The 23,405-nt window shown below is 45.3% G+C and overlaps 1 protein-coding gene across 1 annotated transcript in view; it reads right to left on the bottom strand.

The window, feature by feature from the left end:
- The window catches only part of HBS1L (HBS1 like translational GTPase), a 300,920-nt gene extending 278,597 nt beyond the window's left edge, over positions 1 to 22,323 (bottom strand). Inside the window, 2 exon segments of the mRNA XM_029596612.1 lie at positions 7,513 to 7,578; positions 22,134 to 22,323. Coding sequence (XP_029452472.1) covers positions 7,513 to 7,578; positions 22,134 to 22,176 — 109 coding nt within the window. The 5' untranslated portion in view covers positions 22,177 to 22,323.
- Between the last annotated feature and the right edge of the window lie 1,082 nt (positions 22,324 to 23,405).

Raw genomic sequence — 23,405 nt, forward strand, 5'->3', positions numbered from 1 at the left:
AATGTTATGTGCAAAGGTTTGGATACCCTTCCAGTGATTTATTACTCTTTTTTTAAAGTTATTAATAAGGCCCAAAAGCTATTTGATGTATTAGATTTTTATTAGCTTAGCGAAGAAAATTCCATGGTTGAACAAACACTCTGACCCTTCTAATCTCTCAGGTTGTGATTGTTGCTCTAGGCTACTTTCTATAATTATAGGTTCCTTAAAACAACTGTCTGAGTCTTTGAAAATAACAATAATTCACTCTTACAAAGCAGAGGAAGATTAAAAAAAAAAAATCTTCAAATGCTTCCGGCTAGCAATTTCAACTCTTAGAAACATTGTTAAAAAATTGAATTAAATGGAACTGTTGAAATCAAGGCAAGATTTGGAAAACCAAGAAAAATCTTGGCTTGAACTGCACGAAAATTGACCAGATCTGCAAAACAGCAAACGACCTGCTGCAAAGTTCAGCCAACATTGGAGTAGTTGTCCACAGTACAGTGTTGCTTACACAATGATCTGCATTGGAGAGATGTCAGAAGGAAATTTTTTATATGAACCCATCACAAAAGCCATCCTCTGAAGTGTGCAAAACAAAACTTTGATACGCCTGAAACAGTTTGGAACAAAGTGCTTTAGAATGCTAAAATGAGACTTCCGGCGATGACGTAAACCGAGACGGAAGCAGGGGGAAAGAGCTCCGCGGCCCCGCTCTCCGTTTCATGCAATTTTACTAACATTAGCCGCCCGGTTTCTTGCCAGAACCCCTCCCGGCAGCCGTGGGAAGTGTTGCCGCTGTTCCGACCTAGCTGGGTCGGTGTGGGATGCGTAGGACAGGCACCAGAGGAAAACCGGAGCGTCGCCCACACAAACCGCGAGGAACAAAAATGGCGGAGGCAGCAGGCCCGGCTGAGCCCATGGTGACGACGATCTCGGATGCTGCCCTGGAAAAAATCTCCCTTAGTGTAACTGCAGCACTAGACAGCAGGTTAATTAAGCTGCAAACTTCCATCGAAGATATCAAAACTGCGGTAGAGGGGCACTCGAAGCGGCTAGAAGTGGCTGAAACCACGCTTTCGGATGTGGGAGATCGACTGGCCGCCTCTGAACGCCACGTGGCGGAGCTGCAAAACAGGCAGAGGGAGATGTTAGCCAAAATGGAGGAGCAGGAAGACCGCGGCCGCCGAAATAATTTAAAGATTATTGGGCTGCCAGAGGCTGTGAGGGATGATGAGCTGTGCTCGCTGGTGGAACGTTGGCTCCCGCAGCAGGTGGGCCTGGAGCTGAAGGAGGGCAGTCTCCAATGTGAAAGGGTCCATCGCGTGGGCCCTGTGCGTGAGGGGCAAGCCCGACCACGACCCGTTATGGCTCGGATCCTTAATTGGAGCCATAAAATACAACTGATGCGGGCTTATAGGGCGAAGGAAAAGCTGGAGCACTCGGGCAGCAGATTGCTGTTATTTAACGATTTTTCGGCAAGTACGGCAGCACAAAGGAAGCTTCTGGCCCCAGCATGTTCGTCTCTTCACCAGCGGGGAATTAGATTTGCCCTACTATATCCGGCTAAACTGAGAGTGCAGTACAACAATCAAACCCACTTTTTCACCGTCAAGGCAGATGCGGATCGATTTCTTGCCTCCCTGCCTCCTGCAGAGTGACAGGGGAGCTTTGGAGCTACAGTGTATGCTTTCTACTGTTTCCAGAGGTTTTTGGGCATAATAATGCTGACCTAGTCACCCTGCCATGGGGGGTTTTCTCGTCCCTGGTCCAGTACTATTCTTGGTATGTGAGACTGCAGGGTTCGGGGGGGCTGGTTTGCCTTCCTGTCCTAAATCGTGTCCTTTTGGCACTGGGCTGGGGACTTGTAGCACCTTGATATCTCTTTTGCCACTGTATACCTTGACTGCCTTAAGGGGTATGGAGCTAGCGGCTGTCGGGGGGGGGGAGGGCGGGCAGGGAGAGAGGGGGGAGGGTGGGGCCGGGAGCAGGGAGCCCCGGACGTAGGAGATAAACGTCGGGACCCCTGCTCCTGGGAGCCATGGTGAGGTGTGCTAAGATGGTGGATGAATCGGGTAGTATGAATGTGTGTGAATGTGTTCAGGGGGAAGGGGGGAGGTGGGGGGTTATGGAACAGCTTAGGCTGATGTGTGGGAAGGACCGGGTATGGTTCTTACCGGTTACCTGTCGTGGGAATCTGTCCCTGTGGTCTAGGCTGGGAGGCCGGGGGACAATTTTTGATGTAGAGGATTGGTGTCCTATGAGGCACCGTATTCTGATTCAGTTTTCTCTGCCACCATATGGCGCAGGTTAAAATAGTATCCCTCAATGTGGACGGCATCCACTCCCCAATTAAACGCACTAAGCTTAATGCGCAGTTTAAACGCATGAAGGCGCAAGTAGCATTTCTGCAAGAAACTCATCTGGGGGATGTGGAACATGCTAAGCTGCGTTGTGATTGGGTAGGCCAATGTTATTATTCTTCTTATAACAGGCGGCAGAGGGGGGTGGCCATACTGTTTCATAAGAATTTGCCCTTCCAACTCACCCGTTTACATCAGGACGTTGACGGGCGCTATGTTTTGGTGGTGGGCACGCTCCATCAACAGAAAGTTGTTTTTTGTAATGTTTACGCCCCCAATGTGTATGCTCCTGGGTACTTTGCCACCTTGCTAAAATTACTTATGGACTACTCTGACCATAGTTTGATCGTGGGAGGAGACTTTAACGTAGTGGCGAACAAAAGTGTAGATATCAAACCCCCCAAGCTGCAGATTTCGGCAGATGCGGATAAGGGTGTAAACCTTTTATGTCGTGACCTACAGCTTTTGGATGCGTGGAGGGTGCTTCATCCCCAAGAACGGGATTTTACTTTCTATTCTCATCCCCACCAGAAATACTCCCGCTTAGACTATTTGCTGGTCTCCGAGAAATGTTTTTCCCAGCTCGTGGACGCCACCATTGGCCCGATTGCATTGACGGACCATGCTCCGATCAGTCTCACTTTAAGCTGGGGCCGTGGGTCTCATTTGCCGTTCTCTTGGCGCCTGCGACCGGATCTCTATTTTGATGGTGGCTTTAAGAAATACCTACAGGATTGCTGGGCAGACTATATGCTACATAATAATGTGCCAGTTGTTAGCCCTGGGATCTTGTGGGAGGCTGGGAAGGCGGTGATGCGGGGGGCCATTATTGCCTATGTGGCTAAACAAAACAAACAACGAAATGCTGAAATTCTAAGGCTCACCGCACGCCTTCAGGCAGCGCAGCTTTTACATCAGACCACTATGCGGCCTGAGGATAAGGCCTCATTGGATATGGCCCGGGAGGCTCTGAATAACCTGCTGCATATCCGGGCGTCGAAATCCCTGCGCTACTATCGTTACCAGTTATATAAATATGGTAACCGCCCTGGCCGCCTCATGTCCCACTTACTCCGACCCAAGGGGGCCCGATTGTCTATCCCGGGGATCAGAGATGGTCAGGGAATACATTGTACGGGACAGGCAGCGATAGAGGCACGATTTCTGGAGTATTTCACAAGGCTCTATAGAGCTCAACCTATGTCCGGGGAGGTGGCGGAGACCCTGTTTCAGGGGCACTGCTGGCCTAGGGTGACCTCAGAGAATCTTCTAGCGTTAAATCGCCCCATTTCTACTCAGGAAATTTATTCGGTCATTCAGGGCCTCAAATTGGGTAAGGCAGCGGGACGGGATGGGTTTGGGTCGGAATATTATAAACTCCTGGGGTACCCCATTTTAACCCCCTTACAGGGTTATTATACTAGCCTCTTGGAGGGTTCGCCACCCTCGGAGATAGCAAATCAGTCTGTCATAGTAGTGCTTCCTAAACCTGGGAAAGACCCCCTAGAGGTGGGCTCCTATAGGCCTATCTCACTGATAAATGTGGATATAAAGATTCTTTCTTCGATATTGGCTGCCAGATTGCAGGCTATTCTTCCAGCTTTGGTGCATGAGGACCAAACGGGGTTTGTGCGGGGGCGTCAGGGGGTGAGAAACGTCCGTCGCCTCATAGCTGCTCTTAATTACCAGCCCAATGAGGAGGCCCTTATATTGAGTCTGGATGCTGAAAAAGCTTTCGACTCTGTCTCCTGGGAGTATTTGTTTTGGGTACTGGGCGAGTATGGCATCTCCGGGGCGTATTTAGGATGGTTGAATGCCCTGTACAGTAACCCTAGCGCCACCATTTTACTAAATGGGAGGACTACCTCTCCTTTCCCCATACGGTGCGGAGTTCGCCAGGGTTGCCCACTGTCTCCCCTACTGTTTATTCTGGCCTTGGAGCCTTTGGCTGGTCGCTTGCGTAGAGAACGAGCTTTCTATGGCCTCAGCGTGGGCGGCCATCCTCTGAAATTGGCACTTTTTGCCGATGATATCTTGTTATTTGTGGGCAGACCGCACACTAGCGTCCCGACAATTATGAAGCTATTTAATCAATTTACCGAAGTGGCAGGTCTGCGTATTAATTACGCAAAATCAGAGGCAATGGCTCTTAGCGTGGGTCTACAGGATCGGTGGGGAGAGACCTTTCCCTTTCAATGGGCCCCGTCCCAGCTCAAATACTTGGGTGTCTGGGTTCCTCGTGATCTAAAGAAATTATATGCTCTAAACATAACACCCTGTATTGCCAAACTTCAGGCCCACTTAGCGAAATGGACCCCTCTCCCGCTCTCCTTCTTTGGAAGGTGTGCATTAGTTAAGATGGTTCTGGTGCCTAAACTTTTATACCTCTTACATATGTTACCCTGCTGGTTGCGGGGGGTGGATATACGATGCTTGCGCTCGAGTATACAGAGGTTCTTGTGGCAGGGGAAGAGGGCGAGACTTCCTTACCCCGCGTTGGAGTTGCCAGGGGATCGTGGAGGGCTTAATATGCCTGACTTCCGCTTGTACAATGTGGCCTGTCAAATGAGGTTTGTGGGGGAATGGCTCACGAGCAATTATCAATTGTGTGCGGCTGGAATGCTTTTGAGTATGTCTCTACCGTACTCTCCAGTGAGCATTATACAGGCCAGGGCGGCAACTCGGTCCCCTATTTCGTATCCTGCTGTTTTGCTTTCTCCCTGTATCCGGGCTTGGAGATGGTGGAGACGGTTGAATGCGCGATCGGGGGTTCAGTCTCTCCTACTTCCCCTGGTTCATAACCTAGAATTTCTGCCGGGGCAGGACAGCGGGGCAATATTTCAGTTTTGGGCTTCTAAGGGATTGTTGTTTCTTTATCATATGCTGGATGAGAGTACAGGACACTTTTTGGACTTTACCACTATACAACGTACTTATCACATTCCAGCCAAACAGTTTTATGCCTTTCTTCAAGCTCGTCACTACCTACGTTCCTGCGCATGGACTGCAACAGATATTGCGGCAGAAATTAAATTTGCCACGGCTACCTTTGATATTGCTTATCATACTAATACCATCACTGGCTGGAAGACTCAGGGGCAGAAACTCCGGAGTTTGGACAGGGCGTCATTTTTGGCGGGCCGATGGACTGAGGCCTTCAACTTTACGGTTACTACTGCACAGATCCATACTGCATTTACACGCTTGCGGAAATTTCTTCCAGATATCGGTCTGCGGGAAGTGCAGTTTAAAATTTTGCACTGGCTCTATTGTGATGACATCCGGAGATCTCAGATGAGATTAGCCTCCACGTCGTTGTGCATCAAGTGCGGATTGCGGCCTGGAACCCTGGCCCATAGACTATTTGACTGTGTGAAGCTCCGCGTGTTTTGGGCTGCCATAGAAAAAGTACTGAATACCTGTCTAGGAGTGACTGTACGACTTACGGGGTTGGTACTCCTGCGTAGCTCGTTGCCACTCTCCTTGTTAGATCGAGGGTCGAAGGTTAAATTTGAGAGAGTGGTCATTATGCAGGCATGCCGCACCATTTTAATGGACTGGTTGACTCCGGACCATACACCTTCATTTCAGGCCTGGACCAGGCGCATGGCCGAGCTGGTTCTTTTGGAACGAATGGATTTTTTATTGGGCCGAAGGAGCCCAGATATGGTTTATTGTGCTTGTTGGGATGCCTATGTATTAACAATGCCTACAGAATTACAGGATGAGCTTAGGGCGAATGGGTACACATCTACTTGGGCTGTTCTAGGGGGGGGGGGGGCGTCCAGTAAGGGGGCGAGTGTGATTGATTGTGGAGTGAATGTTGGATTGGGGGTAGGGGGGGGGAAGGGATACAAGGTACAAGTTGACCCTGAGTTAAAAGGTGGGTCTGAAGGTGGCAACCCGATTGTATTGTATTGTTTACTCTTTTGTCAGGAGTTCCTTTGTATCTTGTCATTATAGTTTGGTTGTTCGTGTGTACTTGGTTGCTACTTGCATGATGTACCAATAAAAATATGATTCTGATAAAAAAAAAGAATGCTAAAATGAAAATTGAACTGTTCGGCCACAATTACACAAGACACTGGACATTTGGGGGGAAAAAAGAGCAAAGCATCTGATGCAGAGAACACCTAGCTAAATGTTAAGCACAGGGGTGGATCTATTATGCTTTGGAGTTATGTGGCAGCCAGTGGCTCAGGAAATGTTGTATGGGTGGAAGGAATAATGGATTTAACTAAATATCAACACATACTACAAGCTAACGTATCAGAGCCAGTTAAGAAACCGAAGATGTAAAGAGGTTGGATATTTCAGCAAGATAATGATTCAAACATACCTCAAAATCAACCACAAAGTACTTACAGGAAAGAAAAAACCAAAGATTTCAGAATGGGCGTCACAATCCCCCGACTTGAATTATTATTTAAAATCTGCAGTAAGAACGCAGTGCATGAAGATCCAATAATATTTCTGAGCTAGAAAAGTTCTGCAATGTGTAGGAACATTCCAAAAGCAAGACTGGAGAGACGATTAGCTGGCTACACAAAATATTTGGAATTTCTGTTACTTCTGCCAAAGGAGAAAGGGTGTATCTGTTAATAGTCAGCAAATATGTAGTAATTTTGCATGAAAAATTGCTGAAAGATGTTGTGTTTAAATCTGTACCATGTAGAGGTTGTGTCAGCTTCTCTTAAGAGATTCTCTGAAATATATAATTTGGCCAGGGATGCATAAACGCTTGCACACCACTGAATATGTATTTTCTCCCTCTGATGGCAATCGGCAGTACATTTTTGCTTTATATACGGTACCCCTTTCAGGGAACTTTGCAAACTGGCTAGACTGAAATTCTTCTTTAAAATAAAATTTTTAAAAACCTGAAAAAAATTCAGATATACAAGAGAAATAGACTAACACAACATATCTAAAACAGATAATCAGAGGATAAACAATAAATGGTTATAGCATTTTCAATTCAGGGACAGAAATAATCTTCTATTTCCCACTCCCATTATTTTGCCAGAGTCCAGTTTATCCAACTAATGCAGAATTCCTGCATAATGCCTTTAACATCAGGGATTACCTCATCCATCCAGGTGCTGTTGTGTCAGGTACTTAAGTTCAAAATGAGAACTCCTTGTAGAGCACTTACTGAAAAACTAACCTGTTGCTGGTGAAATGCAATAGTCATCTTCCACAGACTGGCCATAGAGGTCATCATCATCAAAATCTAAGAGAGTGGGGAAAAAAAAAAAAAAAGACATTGGATCAATTGGCTTCGTGCAACACTTTCAGGCCAATTCAGTAAAGTCCGCGGGAGAGCGGGCGAACGCGATTCTGTATTTAAATGAGGCCCGGCGATAGAAACAGGCAAAAGGAGGCACTGGGGACACTAGTGCATCCCTAGCACCTCCTTTTGGCCCGGAGCGGCGGCTGTCAGCGGGTTTGACAGCCGACACTCAATTTTGCCGACGTTGGTTCTTGAGCCTGCTGACAGCCACGGGCTCGGAAACTGGACGCCGGCAAAATTGAGCGTCCGGTTTTCGATCTGACAGCCGTGGGCAAGAAGTCAAATTTTTTATTTATTTTTACTTTTTTTTACCCTTCGGGACCTCCGACTTAATATCGCCATGATATTAAGTCAGAGGGTGCACAGAAAAGCAGTTTTTACTGCTTTTCTGTGCACTTTCCCAGTGTCCGAAGAAATTAGCACCTACCACAAGTTTATATGCCAGTATCTGCTGCACTGTGCAGGTTACCCTCGTGCTTATCAGTTTCTCAGACCGTAAAAGACAGGGCCCTCGGATGCTGTTTGAATCTAATTTCCCTTAACCGTTGCCGTGGAAGCAGAGATCAAAGTTGGAGTTGCATCAAAAGTATCAGGCTTCGTGATAAGGGTAGTAAGCACTGCATCAGCAAGTTACCCCCATGTTTATTTGCTCCCCAAACCGTAAAAGCAGAGGCCCTCATTGATTGCTGTCTGAATCCAATTCCCCTTTTCCCCTCTGCTGTTGAAGCAGAGAGCAATGATGGAGTTGCATTAACAGTATCAAGGCTTATTTGTTAAGGGTAGCAACTGCCACACCAGCAAGTTACCTCCAGTTACCCCCAGGCAACTCTTCTTTATTTTCAACCTCTAGCCTATAGGGATCCCACAGTGTTTATCCCATGCCCCTTTGAATTCCTTCACTGTTTTCGTCTTCACAACCTCTTCCGGAAGGGCATTGCAGGCATTCACCACCTTCTCCTTTCAATCAATGACATCATGGTTATCCTTTGACAGTGGCCAAAGTTATATCATGGTCCTGCTTGACATTGCAGCCACTTTTTGATACCGTAGACCCCAACATCTTAATTCGCCTCACTGAATTTGATATAGGTGCAACAGTACTAAAATGGTTTACTTCATATCTGTCAGGTCATACTCAGCAAATCCAAACTGAACCACAACTGCAACAAGAGTCCAGCAGGGGTCTGCCCTCTCAGCCTCATTATTCAATATCTTTCTCTCCCCTTTCTAAGTTGTTGGGCAGGCTGAGACTAAACTTCCACATATAAGCAGACGATATACAGTTTTTCCTCCAAGTATCGAATTCCATCTCTAATAACTTCAAACATCTTCAAATATACCTTACTGCCATTGATAAATGGCTATTCCATAACCATTTAACCCTCAATATCTCAAAATCGGAGAAAATCTACTTAACACGACGCACCTTGAATGAAGAGATACCTAAATTTGTTTCTGGGAAGCACACTCTTAAAAGCTCTTCTTTTGCATGCAACCTTGGGGTACTTCTGGTTGCTCACCTTAATATGAAAACAGGCTCATAACTTAATGTAAATGGGTTATTACAAACTACACATGTTACAAAGACTCATTAGAATACTCTGACTTCAGAACAATATTGCAACATGTTTTTTTGGGGGGGGATAGACTATTTTAACTCATTAACGCTGGGGTTACCTGAATGTACAACAAGAGCTCTCCAGTTATTGCAGAACTTGGCTACATGAGCTCTAAGGGGACGTTCAAGCTATGTCCACATCACTCCCACACTGTCTATGCTTCACCGGTTCCCAGTTCATTTTTGAATACAGTACAAAATACTAAGCTGTATTCATTGCATAATCTTCAGTAAGGACATACGGGCCGAATCAGAAAACTTTGCGGGAGAGCGGACAAGCGCCTGCTCTCCTGGGTGCGCGATCCAGTAAATAAATTTATGTAAATGAGGGCCCGCGGTAAAAGGATGTACTAGGGACACTAGCGTATCCCTAGAGCCTCCTTTTTGACAGAAGCGGCGGCTGTCAGCGGGTTTGACAGCCAACGCTCAATTTTACCGGCGTCAGTTCTCAAACCCATTGACAGCATGGGTTCGGAAAACAGACGCTGGCTAAATTGAGCGTCCGTCTTCCAACCCGCGGGCCGCAGGCAGATTTACATTTTTTTATTTTTTTTTCACTTTTGGGGCCTCCAACTTAATATCGCTATGATATTAAGTTGGAAGGTGTGCGGCTTGGCTGCACATTTTACTTTCTGGATCGCGCAGGAATGACTAATAGGCCCATCAACATGCATTTGCATGTTGCGGGCGCTATTAGTTTCGGGGGGGGGGGGGGGGTTGTCCGCGCATTTTCGATGCGCTATCACCCCTTACTGTATAAGGGGTAAAAATAGTGCGTCGAAAACGCACGTCCAATAGTTTGGATAGGCACTGTTCTCCATGTCTACACCCCACAAAGAGCACTTAGATCAGCCAATAAAGGTATATTAGTTATTCCTACAATGCATCCGGCACATTTAGGGGAAGTGCAAGAGCATGTAGTAGCTTGTCCCTTACTGTGGAACACTCCATGCCGGAAGGATTACAATTCTTTATCTGACACTAAGGAATTTAAAAAGATCCTAAAAATCTGGCTATTTATTTAAACAGACATTTTCGAGCTGTTTGTGAAATTTCTTTCCATTTACTACCAGGGTTATTGCAAAATGCAAGCTGTTGTCTTTTTTGTTAAGTGTATCACATTCTAATTTTGTTTCTTTATTATTTTCTTTTTATTTGTTTTTATATACCGGCATTCATGTAAAAACATATCACGTCGGTTTACATCTCAGATTAAGCATCGGTAATTGAAACTGAAAAATGATTATGATTGTTTTTATTTTAACTCACCATGATCCCTGGAGTGGAGAATGATAAATGTTTTAAAATAAACAGTACTATTATTTATTATTATGTACTACTCCTTTATTTGATGTTGAAAGTAGTAGTATAAGAGGTTTAATGGACCAATCTTAAATCAGTTAATACATAAGAAACTGCATGCAGCTATAGTTGTTAGCGATGTGCATCAGTTTTCAACGAATGTGTTATCCGCAAAAAATAGGTCCCTATTCGTTTGATTCGGGGGTCCGCGAAACGCATGGCGATCCCCCACGAACGAAACAATTCATATTAGTTTCATTCGTTTGGTTCGCAGTGCTTTCTTTGTAGCCTTTTGAAATAGGAGAAGGCCATGTGGGAGTATCCATAGCAACAACCAGCCCTTTCCTGTGAGTCATAAGTGACCTCACAGCCCTGTCAGAGTGGGTCAGAAGGTTGGCAAGGAGACCAGAATGTCAACGTATCAGAGCAAAGCATTTTTCTAATTCAGCCAATCGCTGCTCTTAGTGTTCTGTGATGCTGTTCCTGCTATATTTCTACCTTAAGCAAGCATAGCACGCAGTGCCCTTTCTTCTTGGCTTCTGGTTGAGAAGGTCGTTGTTTTTGAGCTATCCGAGTGTCTCAAATCTTTATTCAATTGCTATTGCTACTTTGCCACAATTAATTTTCCATTGCTGAAAAAGATATTTGTTATTTTTTGCTTCTGTGCCTGCCAGGCAGCCAGGCTTTTTATACTGCACTTTTTTTTTTCTTTTTTTTAATTCAACTCAGTCTCTCTCTCTGTCTCTCCCACTCAGACAAGCTGCCAGCAGTGGCATTTTGCTGCTGATCTTACCTGCCTGGCATTTTGCTGCTGATCTTACCTGCCTGCAACCTACCCCCTGGGGTAGGTTGCAGGTAGAGTTTGGGTGGTGTGGGTGGGAGACGGTGTGAGAGTTCCAGTGGCTGTCTGCCAGTCTGAGAGTTGGTATTTTCAAACAAGCTATCAACCCCACAGCAATCTGACTACCTCAGCTCTGCCACCCTGTCTTGCCCCTATCAACTTTGTGCTACTCTGCCTTGCTGCCATACACCAGACTCTAGTCCTTGTGGTGTTCTTGCCACTACCATGGTTCCTCAGTGTGTTGATGCTAATCTTTCTTTACTGCTTGTCCCTTTATTGGCGCCTTGTGGTTTTTTTCTGACATCCTTTCTGCTTGCTATGTTCCCCCTTCATTGTGCTGTAGGATGCTGATGCCACTTGTCTTGCCACTTTGCCTCTCGTGCTGCCTTCGAGGGTTCATGCAATTGTTATTAGTGCTCTCTTTTGAAGCTGTGGTGTGTTTTTTACACTCTCACTGCTGTTTTGGACCTCTGTTAAAGCACTCTTACCACTCCTGGTACCCATTTGCCCCTTTACAGTGTATTAGGCTATTCATGCCACTTTGGTGCCACTTTGCCACAGTCTAAGTACCTTGGTGCTCTTTTCTCGTTCTGATGATTGTGCCACAGAAGTTTCAGCCGAATTGATACGAAAACCCCAATTCTGCAGCCAAAAATAGGATGCAAATACTTCCCCCCTTGACTTTAATGGCAAATGGAAACAAATTAAACTAATAAACGAATTGGGGTTTTTCCCTATGAAACTAATGAAACGAATGAGTCCCCACGTAACAAAATACGAAACGAAATGAATTTTTTCCTTCTGCACATCCCTAACAGTTATGCTAATAAGTTTACATACCCAGGCAGAATTTTTAAGATGTGTAGCATTTTAAGAAAACACGAGTGATCAGTCAAATCATGTCTGTTATTTTTAATGTGTTTCAAATTAAACTATTTTATGCATCACATGCACAAAATAAACCATAGCAATAAAGAAAATAAAATGGTCCTGTTCAAATGTTTACATGCCCTTAGTTCTTTAATATAATGTATTGCCCCCTTTTGCATCAATGATGACTTGCAGTATTTTGTAATAGTTGTGAATGAGGCTCTTTATTTTTTCATGTGGTAAAGTTGATGTTGTGATTGGCGGTCTGCAGGCTGTCCCACAGGCTGCCACTCTTACCCCGGGCCAAGATGCAGCAGGACACCGCCAAAGGCTGTGGACCGAGCCTGACTGCCAATCCTCTTCACAGTGAAACGCAGACTCCTGCGCGGCGCACCCTTCCTAGGTACACACACATCTCTGCACCGCATTCAAAAGGACTGTGGCAGGAAGTCCCTACGGCCCCTATCAATGACAGCAGAATCTAAACCCTACAAAAGGGCAAAGATTTAGTCCTTTGTTGCCTCAGCAACAGGTCTGTCTGCTTTGTTAGCAGGGTGAGTTGCACAAGCATCATGTCTTTCCATTTCTGTCTTTTCAATGACAGTCTTCACTCCCAGCGTCCTTATCCTCTGTCTGCAGTTCCAGCTCCTGCCTTCATTCTTCAGCCCTCATGGTCAGTTTTCTGATCTTAGGCATGCCTTGCCTGCTGTGTTGCTCCTTGCCTCTCTGCCCTGCCTATCTGTCTCGCTTACCCTTGAACGTTATACTATGTGTTGACCTTGGTTTGCTTCCTCAGCTAAACTTCATTGCAGTCTGCCACTGATCACTGCCTGACCATTGGACTGCCTTGCAACACCGCCTGCCATTGACCACTGGACCTTCCTTGAACGCCGCCTGCCACTGACCACTGCCTAACACTGGACCCTCCTGAATCTCTGCTGACTTCACCTGCACACCCCAGCTTCAAATGACAGTCCTTCAAATTAGCAGATGCACCCACCTAAAAATTGCCTGCCCTAGCACCCAAAATCTCAACCCAAAGGGGAACATGGCCTGGTACAGCCGAAACTCCAGTTGGGCCTCTGCCTCTCTGAACTCTGCCAGCCAACAGTGGGAACTTGCAGGGCTGCACCAACAGCACCTCAATCCAATGGTCCACGCCCATAGCAGATTACCAGGGTCATGGATCCAGTGGACCTGTCTGCATTAAAGGCCATTCCTGGCCTAGCCCAGAAATTACAGGCAATACAGACAGCCTTGGAACTCCTAGTCGTAGACACGAGTTGTCTCACTGCGTGTTTAGACACCGACCATATCTGTCACTTCGCCTCCACCAGTAGCAGTACCAGCACCACTATCAGTCACCGACCATCATATCCCGCAACTGCCGGTCCCGCCCTGGTATGCTGGGGATGCCAAGCAATTCCAGAGGTTCATGAACTAGTGCCTGATGCACTTTACCCTGCAAGTGCTGTTATTCCCGACAACTTACAGAAGACCATATATAACCTCTCTTTTGAACATGAAAGCCCTAGCAAGGGCCTCTCTCCTATGTGAGTGGACAGATCCATTGCTGCAGAACTTGCAACAGTTCACGGAGCTGTTTAAAAACATTTTTGAGAATCCCGCTCGTATGACTATTATGAGTTTTGATTTACTCCACCTCTGGCAAGGTACCAGAATGCTGGCAGAGTGTGCCATTGAGTTTAGAGCTCAATTAGCAGGAAGACTGTCTTCTTCCCATTGTCTCTGAAGGCATCTCGCCCAAATTAAGGATAATCTTGCCCACCTCTCTGGAAGCACTTACTGACCTCACGAGGAAGATAAGACACATTCCCTTGGACGGACATCTGGTGTTGACCTTGGCTTGCTGCCTGGACTTTTCTTCATTACAATCTGCCACCGACCAGTGCCTGACCGCTGGACCTGCCTTGAACGCCGCCGGCCACAGACCACTGCCTGACCACTGGACCTTCCCTGAACGCCACCTGCCACCGACCACTACCTGACCATTGGACCTTCCTTGAACGCCGCCTGCCCCCGACCACTGGACCTTCCTGGACTGCCACCAGCCTTGACCTGAGCTTGCCCACAACTTTGCCTGCATGGCCCAGCTTCAGTGATGGACCTTCAGATCATCGGCTGAAGCCCCCACCTAAAACCTGCTGGCCCAGGCACTCAAAAGCTCAACCAGAGGGGAACATAGGCTGGTAAAGGGAAAGATCCATTTAGGCCTCTGCCTCTCCTAGCAGGGCTCCATCCTCTCCACCTCAGTCCAAGGGTCCACACAAAAAACAGCTGCTCATTCCTCTTGTCAAAAGCCTCCAGATCATGTAAATTCTTTAGCGGTCTAAGATGAAATGCACGTTTGAGTTATCCCCAAAATAGCTCAATGATGTTGAGATCAGGAGACTGTGATGGCTACTCCAGAATCTTCACTTTCTTCTGCTGCAGCCGCTGAAGGGTCGACTTGGACTTATGTATCAGATCATTGTCATGTTGGAAAGTCCAAGTGTACCCCACATGCAGCTTCCTGGCTGATTAATGCAAACTGTCCTCTAATATTTTCTGATAAGATGCTACATTTACCCTGCCATCAATTTTGACTAGATTCCCTATGGCATTGTAGCTCACATCCCCCCAAAACAGCAGAAATCCACCTCTATGCTTCACAGTAGGGATGGTGTTTACTCCTCTCCAAACATAGCATTTATAGTTGTGACCATAAAGTTCAATTTTGGTCTCATTACACCAAATTATTTTATTCCAGAAGTTTTCAGGCTTCTCTAGGTGCTGTTTGGCATATTGTAAGCTGGCTGTTTTGTGGCATTGGTGCAACAATGGCTTTTTTTTCTGGCAACTCTACCATGCAGTCCATTTTTGTTCATAAGAACATAAGAAATTGCCATTTTGGGTCAGACCAATGATCCATCAAGCCCAGCATCCTGTTTCCAACAGAGGCCAAACCAGGCCACAAGAACCTGGCAATTACCCAAACACTAAGAAGATCCCATGCTACTGATGCAATTAATTGTTCATCAACCAACCTCTTCCCTTCAATAATAATTCTATAACATATACCAATACAAGGGATGCTTGTGTCCTGGTATTACTTATGTACGGTGGCTATTGTTCAAGGACAGCCAATTTTATGGGTGTCCTTCTTTTTAGCCCCGTCTATTAATCTTTATTATCCAAAATTCAATGTAGATTTTCTATTTTGTCTTTTTCTTTTTTATCTAAAAAGATCCCCTTATCTCCCCGTTTTATGAGGCGACCCGCTACTTGTTTGTCAATACTTAATCAGGACATCCGTCTCAATTGCTTCTCGCGGGGATCGCGTCTGCCTGCCCGACATGGGCCATGTTTCGGCACTCTTGTGCCTGCTTCAGGGGCTACGGGGGGGGTTGTGCTGTGTCCTAAACAGGTACTCGATATCTGTTAGTTCTCCAGCTATAAAAATAACACAGTTAATTCTCATCTTTGGACTACTGTAGCAAACTTTTTCATATACCGATTACACATTCAAAAAATACTTACTGTCATGTTGATAATGTTCCTACTCGTGGACGGCGCCTACCTTCTGTGTCTGGGGCGCGCTCGCCTATGCCACTTTTTATACTAACCATGGGTCCACACCCATTGATTTCCTGAAACCGAGGCTAACTATGGTGATCTTAATCAGATTGATTGGTGTCAGGTTTCAGGAAATCAATGGGTGTGGACCCATGGTTAGTATAAAAAGTGGCATAGGCGAGCGCGCCCCAGACACAGAAGGTAGGCGCCGGCCACGAGTAGGAACATTATCAACATGACAGTAAGTATTTTTTGAATGTGTAATTGGTATATGAAAAAGTTTGCTACAGTAGTCCAAAGATGAGAATTAACTGTGTTATTTTTATAGCTGGAGAACTAACAGATATCGAGTACCTGTTTAGGACACAGCACAACCCCCCCCCCGTAGCCCCTGAAGCAGGCACAAGAGTGCCGAAACATGGCCCATGTCGGGCAGGCAGACGTGATCCCCTCGAGAAGCAATTGAGACGGATGTCCTGATAAGTATTGACAAACAAGTAGCGGGTCGCCTCATAAAACGGGGAGATAAGGGGATCTTTTTAGATAAAAAAGAAAAAGACAAAATAGAAAATCTACATTGAATTTTGGATAATAAAGATTAATAGACGGGGCTAAAAAGAAGGACACCCATAAAATTGGCTGTCCTTGAACAATAGCCACCGTACATAAGTAATACCAGGACACAAGCATCCCTTGTATTGGTATATGTTATAGACTGATGCAATTAATAGCAGTGGCTATTCCCTAAGTAAACTTGATTAATAGCAGTTAATGGACTTCTCCTCCAAGAACTTATCCAATCCTTTTTTAAACCCAGCTACACTAACTGCACTAACCACATTCTCTGGCAACAAATTCCAGAGCTTTATTGTGCGTTGAGTGAAAAAGAATTTTCTCCGATTAGTCTTAAATGTGCTACTTGCTAACTTCATGGAATGCCTCCTAGTCCTTCTAGTATTCGAAAGTGTAAATGAAAGTGTAAATATATATAAATGATCTGGAAAGGAATACGAGTGGCGTTATCAAATTTGCAGATGATACAAAATTAGTTAGTTAGTAGTTAAATCACAAGCGGATTGTGATACATTACAGGAGGACCTTGCAAGACTGGAAGACTGGGCATCCAAATGGCAGATGAAATTTAATGTGGACAAGTGCAAGGTGTTGCATATAGGGAAAAATAACCCTTGCTTTAGTTACACAATGTTAGGTTCCATATTAGGAACTACCACTCAGGAAAAAGATCTAGGCATCATAGTGGATAATACTTTAAAATCGTCGGCTCAGTGTGCTGCAGCAGTCAACAAAGCAAATAGAATGTTAGGAATTATTAGGAAGGGAATGGTTAATAAAACGAAAAATACCTCTATAATCGCTCCATGGTGAGACCGCACCTTGAATACTGTGTACAATTCTGGTCGCCTCATCTCAAAAAAGATATAGTTGCGATGGAGAAGGTACAGAGAAGGGCAACCAAAATGATAAGGGGAATGGAACAGCTCCCCTATGAGGAAAGACTAAAGAGGTTAGGACTTTTCAGCTTGGAGAAGAGACGGCTGAGGGAGGATATGATAGAGGTGTTTAAAATCCTGAGAGGTCTAGAACAGGGAGATGTGAATCGGTTATTTACACTTTCGAATAATAGAAGGACTAGGGGGCATTCCATGAAGTTAGCAAGTAGCACATTTAAGACTAATCGGAGAAAATTCTTTTTCACTCAATGCACAATAAAGCTCTGGAATTTGCTGCCAGAGGATGTGGTTAGTGCAGTTAGTGTAGCTGGGTTCAAAAAAGGTTTGGATAAGTTCTTGGAGGAGAAGTCCATTAACGGCTATTAATCAAGTTTACTTAGGGAATAGCCACTGCTATTAATTGCATCAGTAGCATGGCAATTTTTTACTCTAGAGGAAAGGCGTGATGGGGGAGATATGATAGACATTTAAATATCTTTAAGGTTTCCATACATAGGAGGCTAGCCTCTTTCAAAAGGCGGCTTCAGAAAATGGAGTCATAGGATGAGGGTAAAAGGAGGTATACTCAGGAGTAATCTTAGGAAATATTTCTTTATAGAGAGGGTTGTGGATGGATGGAACAGCCTCCCAGTGGAAGTGGTCAAGGCAAAGACAGTATCTGAATTCAAGAAAGCGTAAGATAAATGCCGGGGATCTCTGAGGGAGTGATGGGAATTGTAAGGGCTAGATAGATTAGCCTGATGGACGGACTAGATGAACCATATGGTCTTTTTATTTTTTTAGCATTAAATCTCACCTGCCAGTCTTTAGACCATGCCTCAAACTTTGCTAGAGCCCTCCCTCATGTTTTCCACACTTTCCTGGCCAACTACCCTGTTCCAGATTTTGGTATCATTGGCAAAAAGAGAAACCTTTCCAACAACCCTATGTCACTCACAAAAATGGTGAAAACAACCAGTCCCAGGACCGATCCCTAAAGAACACATTAGCAACGCCCCCCCCCCTCATCTCAGTAAACTCCATTTACCACTAACCTTTGTCACTTAAGAACATAAGAAAATGCCATACTGGGTCAGACCAAGGGTCCATCAAGCCCAGCATCCTATTTCCAACAGTGGCCAATCCAGGCCATAAGAACCTGGCAATTACCCAAAAACTAAGTCTATTCCATGTAACCATTGCTAATGGCAGTGGCTATTCTCTAAGTGAACTTAATAGCAGGTAACGGACTTCTCCTCCAAGAACTTATCCAATCCTTTTTTAAACACAGCTATACTAACTGCACTAACCACAACCTCTGGCAACAAATTCCAGAGTTTAATTGTGCGTTGAGTAAAAAAGAACTTTCTCCGATTAGTTTTAAATGTGCCCCATGCTAACTTCATGGAGTGCCCCCTAGTCTTTCTAGTATCTGAAAGAGTAAATAACCGATTCACATCTATCAGTTCTAGACCTCTCATGATTTTAAACATCTCTATCATATCCCCCCTCAGTCGTCTCTTCTCCAAGCTGAAAAGTCCTAACCTCTTCAGCCTTTCCTCACAGGGGAGCTGTTCCAGCCCTTTTATCATTTTGGTAGCCCTTCTCTGTACCTTCTCCATTGCAATTATATCTTTTTTGAGATGCGGCGACCAGAATTGTACACAGTATTCAAGGTGCGGTATCACCATGGAGCGATACAGAGGCATTATGACATTCTCCGTTTTATTCACCATTCCCTTTCTAATAATTCCCAACATTCTGTTTGCTTCCCACTCAGCCAGTTTCTAACCCACTCAGCTTCCCACTCAGCCAGTTTCTAACCCAGTCTGGGCTCCATACCAAGGGCACTCAATTTATTTATAAAAGTCTCCTGTGCTGAAACATGTGAAAGGCCTTACTGAAAGCCAAGTATGCTACCATCTAGCACTCTCCCTTGATCCAACTCTCTGGTCACCCAATAAAAAAAATGTATCAGATCTGTCTGACAAGATTTATCTCTAGTAAAACCATGCTGCCTTGGATCAATAAATCTATTGGATTTCAGAAACCGCACTCTCCTGTTTTAGCAGCAATTTCATTAATCTGCTCACCACAGAGGTCAGACTAACCAGCCTGTAGTTACCAGCCTACTTCCAATTTTATAACTAGGAACCTGCATCTGCCTTTCTCCAGTCCTCTGGAACTATTCTCAACTCTAAAGCAGAATTGAAAAGATTAGCCAATGGAGCTGCCAGAACTTCTCTAAGTTACCTCAATGACCCCCCATTGCCTTATCTACTTTAAGTTTAGTTAGTGCCTCACGAATACGCTGTTTTGAAAATCAATTGAGTTTTACCTCTCTTGCGATCTTATTTGTGTTTGTTTAATGTGGTCCTGCTCCTTCCACAGTGAACACTGGACACATTTGTTAAGCAATTTTGCTTTTTCCTCATCAGCTTCTACATATTCCTCCACTTCACCTCCGAGTCACACAATGCCACTCTTGCACTTCCTTCCATCACTAACATATCTAAAAATAAAAGTCCCGTTTTACCATATTTGCTATTTTTATTTCCATTTCAATGCTTGCATTCCTGATTACTTTCCCAGCTCCTCTTAGCTTTTCCAGATAGCACTTGACTTCCTCTTTCTGTGATCTCTTGCTGTTTATGAACACTAATCTCTTCTCCCTTACCTGTTCAGCTACTTCTTTAGAAAACCAGTGGCCTCTTTTTCCTCTTTCCTTTATTTACTTTCCTAACAAAAAGGTTAGTTACCCTTATAGTATCTCCTTTTAGTTTTGCCAACTGCTCTTCTATTTCCCCTACATTTTCATTTTAATAAAATTCATTTTTCCTGAAGTCTAGGACTCTTGCCTTTGAAGGAACCTTTTGATATTCATCCTAACTCCTCATTAAATACCAAACCTATAAACTGTTAATCTTTCAGTGTGTTCATAGCCTTGCTCGACTACCTCTCCTCTCTTCATCTCCCCTATCATGACATCTCATTTTCAAGCTCACTTCTAAGTCTTACCCTCTGGAATACGCATAAGCACTGGACATCATCGTCTGTATTTGTAGAGCTTAATTAAATTAGGAAAGCAAAGTTTTTGGCTTTGTCTAATTGTTTGTATATGTTATCTGCCTAGAATGGTAGATAGGTGGACTATACATTTCTGAAATAAAATGTTCATCATGCTCCTTTCTCCTTCAGGTATTGTTTTTGATTTCCTTTATTTCCCTGCATTCAAGTGGACTAACATAGAATCTATACCTCTTTACATAGGTGTCAATTTAAAATCTGCTCCATTTGTTTATCTCAAACTCGTCTGCAATTCACCATTGGGCCGATGCAGTAAAGTACATTCAGGCTGAGCGCACTGTAAGCCCCCGTTTGGCCGCGCGTTTTTGACACACTATTTTTATCCCTTATACAGTAAGGGCTAATAGCACGTCGAAAACACACGGCCAACCCCCCCGAAACTAATAGCGCCCGCAACATGCAAAGGCTTATTGATGGGCCTATTAGTCATTCCCGCGCAATATAGAAAGTAAAATGTGCAGCCAAGCTGCACATTTTAATTTCGGCCAGCACCAGGAAAGTGTACAGAAAAGGCAGAAAAAACTGCTTTTCTGTATACCCTCCGGCTTAATATCACAGTGATATTAAGTAGGAGACCCCAAAATTTTTTAAAAATTTAAAAAAATAAATAAAAATCTGCCTGTGGCCCCTGGTTGGAAGACAGACGCTCAATTTTGCCGGCGTCTATTTTCCGAACCCATGGCTGTCAGCGGGTTTGAGAACCGACGCCGGTAAAATTGAGCGTCGGCTGTCAAACCCGCTAACAGCCGCCGCATCTGTCAAAAAGGAGGCGTATGGTATGCGCTAGTGTCCCTAGCGCCTGCTTTTACCGCAGCTCCTCATTTGCATACGGGCCAATACAGAATCGTGTGCCCCGGACACTGGCCTGTGCGCTCGCCGGCTCTCCCGCAACTTTTACTATATCGGCCCGCATGTAACTGTATCATTTCAGGACATTGTGAATCACTTACTAAAGGTCACCCTAATCAAATCATTACATACAATCTGAAATAATGTTTCAGCCTGACTGTAACTGTCTGGGCCTTTGTGATGTCATCGAGCATAATGAAAGCAGCTGGTTCTGTGACATCAGTCATACCTAACAACCAGAAGTCTGTTGTACCACTCCATTCCAATTCCCCAGCCAAGCTGAAAGTTCTAAAGCCACAGCAACACACATGGTCTAACGTTTGCTCTGATAAATTCTTCTTATAGAATGGCTACTGAGCCAAGGCATGAGATACCAAGTGACATCTACTGCTGATCATCAGGGATGTACCTGATGTGTTAATACTGCACCTCCCACCATGGGTGGAACTTGGAGCAACCCGCAAGTATTTTATTGAACTTGCAGCCCCACCCAAGGTAGCAACTCCCAACCATTACCTCTGGCTTTCATCACACGGGAGAGCACAGTGTTAACATTAAAAAGGATATTAGTATATGTGACAGAGCACGATTATACCCAACAGACCATGGCTGAAACCCCTCACGCTATGCACACAACAAAAACACTGAGAGGCACCAGCTAATGCCCAGCAATTTGCGAGCATGCAGTACTTCTACAGCACCTGGGAAGAGCCCGTTAATACGTTGAAAACACAAGCATTTCACCCATCCCGTCCGCTGGAAATAAGAGGGGCGCGCATGGTTCAGGGCTCCTGGACCACCTTATACTCAACACCATCAGAGAACCGGAGGAGGAGGAGGCCTCTTTCAGGGACTCCGGTCCTCTCCCCGGCTACTGCTACTTGTTATTCACCCCATTTACCTTCGTCGTAGTTGTATCCACGCACATTCCTGTGGCGCGCCATGACCGACAGGGACAAGAACCCCCCTCCTCGTGTTTCTTTCAGACCCTCCGGCCCAGCCTGGCACCCGCCATCTTCCTTACTACGCCCGCCTCCAAAGAGGCGCGTCACCACTCGGAATCAGCCCGCGCGCCTGCGCAGAAGAGTAGCCAAACTCGCGCTGTCCACGGTCCCGTCCCCCCCCCCTCGGCGCGCATGCGCTCGGAGTTGACACGTCTGCCTAGCGGCCAGCTGTCAGACCTCGGTTCACGTGTTCCATACTGGCGCGCGCCGTTTTTACGTCGTTATTGCGGCGCGCTAGAAGGAACGCCTCCCGTTTTCAGCTGTGTGGAGCGATGGAAGGCCTAGGACAGGTGTGGGCAGCTCCTGTCCTCGAGAGCTACAAACAGGCCAGGTTTTAGGATATTCACGATAAATAGGTTTAAGGTAGATTTGCATACAATGGAGGCAGTGCATGCAAATCTATCTCATGCATATTCATTGTGGATATCCTAAAAACCTGGCCTGTTTGTGGCTCTCGAGGACAGGAGTTGGCCAACCCTGGGCTAGGAAATCAAAGTTGCATTCTTGTGACAGAAGTGCCCCATGGACGGCAGCACAAAACAGCCACACATATTGGGTGACCTCGCCGACAGCGCCAGCACATACCAATAAGGGTTTTCCTTAGCTCCAAAGTTACTAGAAAAACTTTAGGCGCACGTGCGAAGGTTCCTGTGCAGAGTTACCGTCTTACTTTGCCTCAGGAAGTATTCAGCTGAAACAGTACATTTTGGAGTTCAGTAAATCTCAACTTCTGGAAGGAGGGCAGGAATGTGAGGTTGTTTTGTGCTGTCCGTAGAGAATTCCTGTCACAGGTATGCAACTTTGATTTCTCCATGGACATAAGCACAAAACAGTCCCACATGTCGAGATATTAGATTACTGCAATGCGCTCCTGTTAGGTGTATCCTTGTCAACTATCCGTCCTCTGCAACTTCTCCAGAATGCGGCTGCTCGTTTGCTATCCAACATAAAGAAATATGACCATATTTCTCCAGTGTTGATGAAGCTGCATTGGCTGCCGGTCCAGTCTCGCATTCACTATAAGTGCCTTACCCTAATTCACAAAGCTACATATGGAAACAACTCTGAATGGCTTAATGCATCCCTGCGTATTCACGTCCCAGTACGAAATTTGAGATCACTCGGGCAAGCTTTACTTTCAATTCCGTCACCCAAATTAGCCCATTTGG

Source organism: Rhinatrema bivittatum, chromosome 3, assembly GCF_901001135.1.
Source record: "Rhinatrema bivittatum chromosome 3, aRhiBiv1.1, whole genome shotgun sequence".
Lineage (NCBI taxonomy): Eukaryota > Metazoa > Chordata > Amphibia > Gymnophiona > Rhinatrematidae > Rhinatrema > Rhinatrema bivittatum.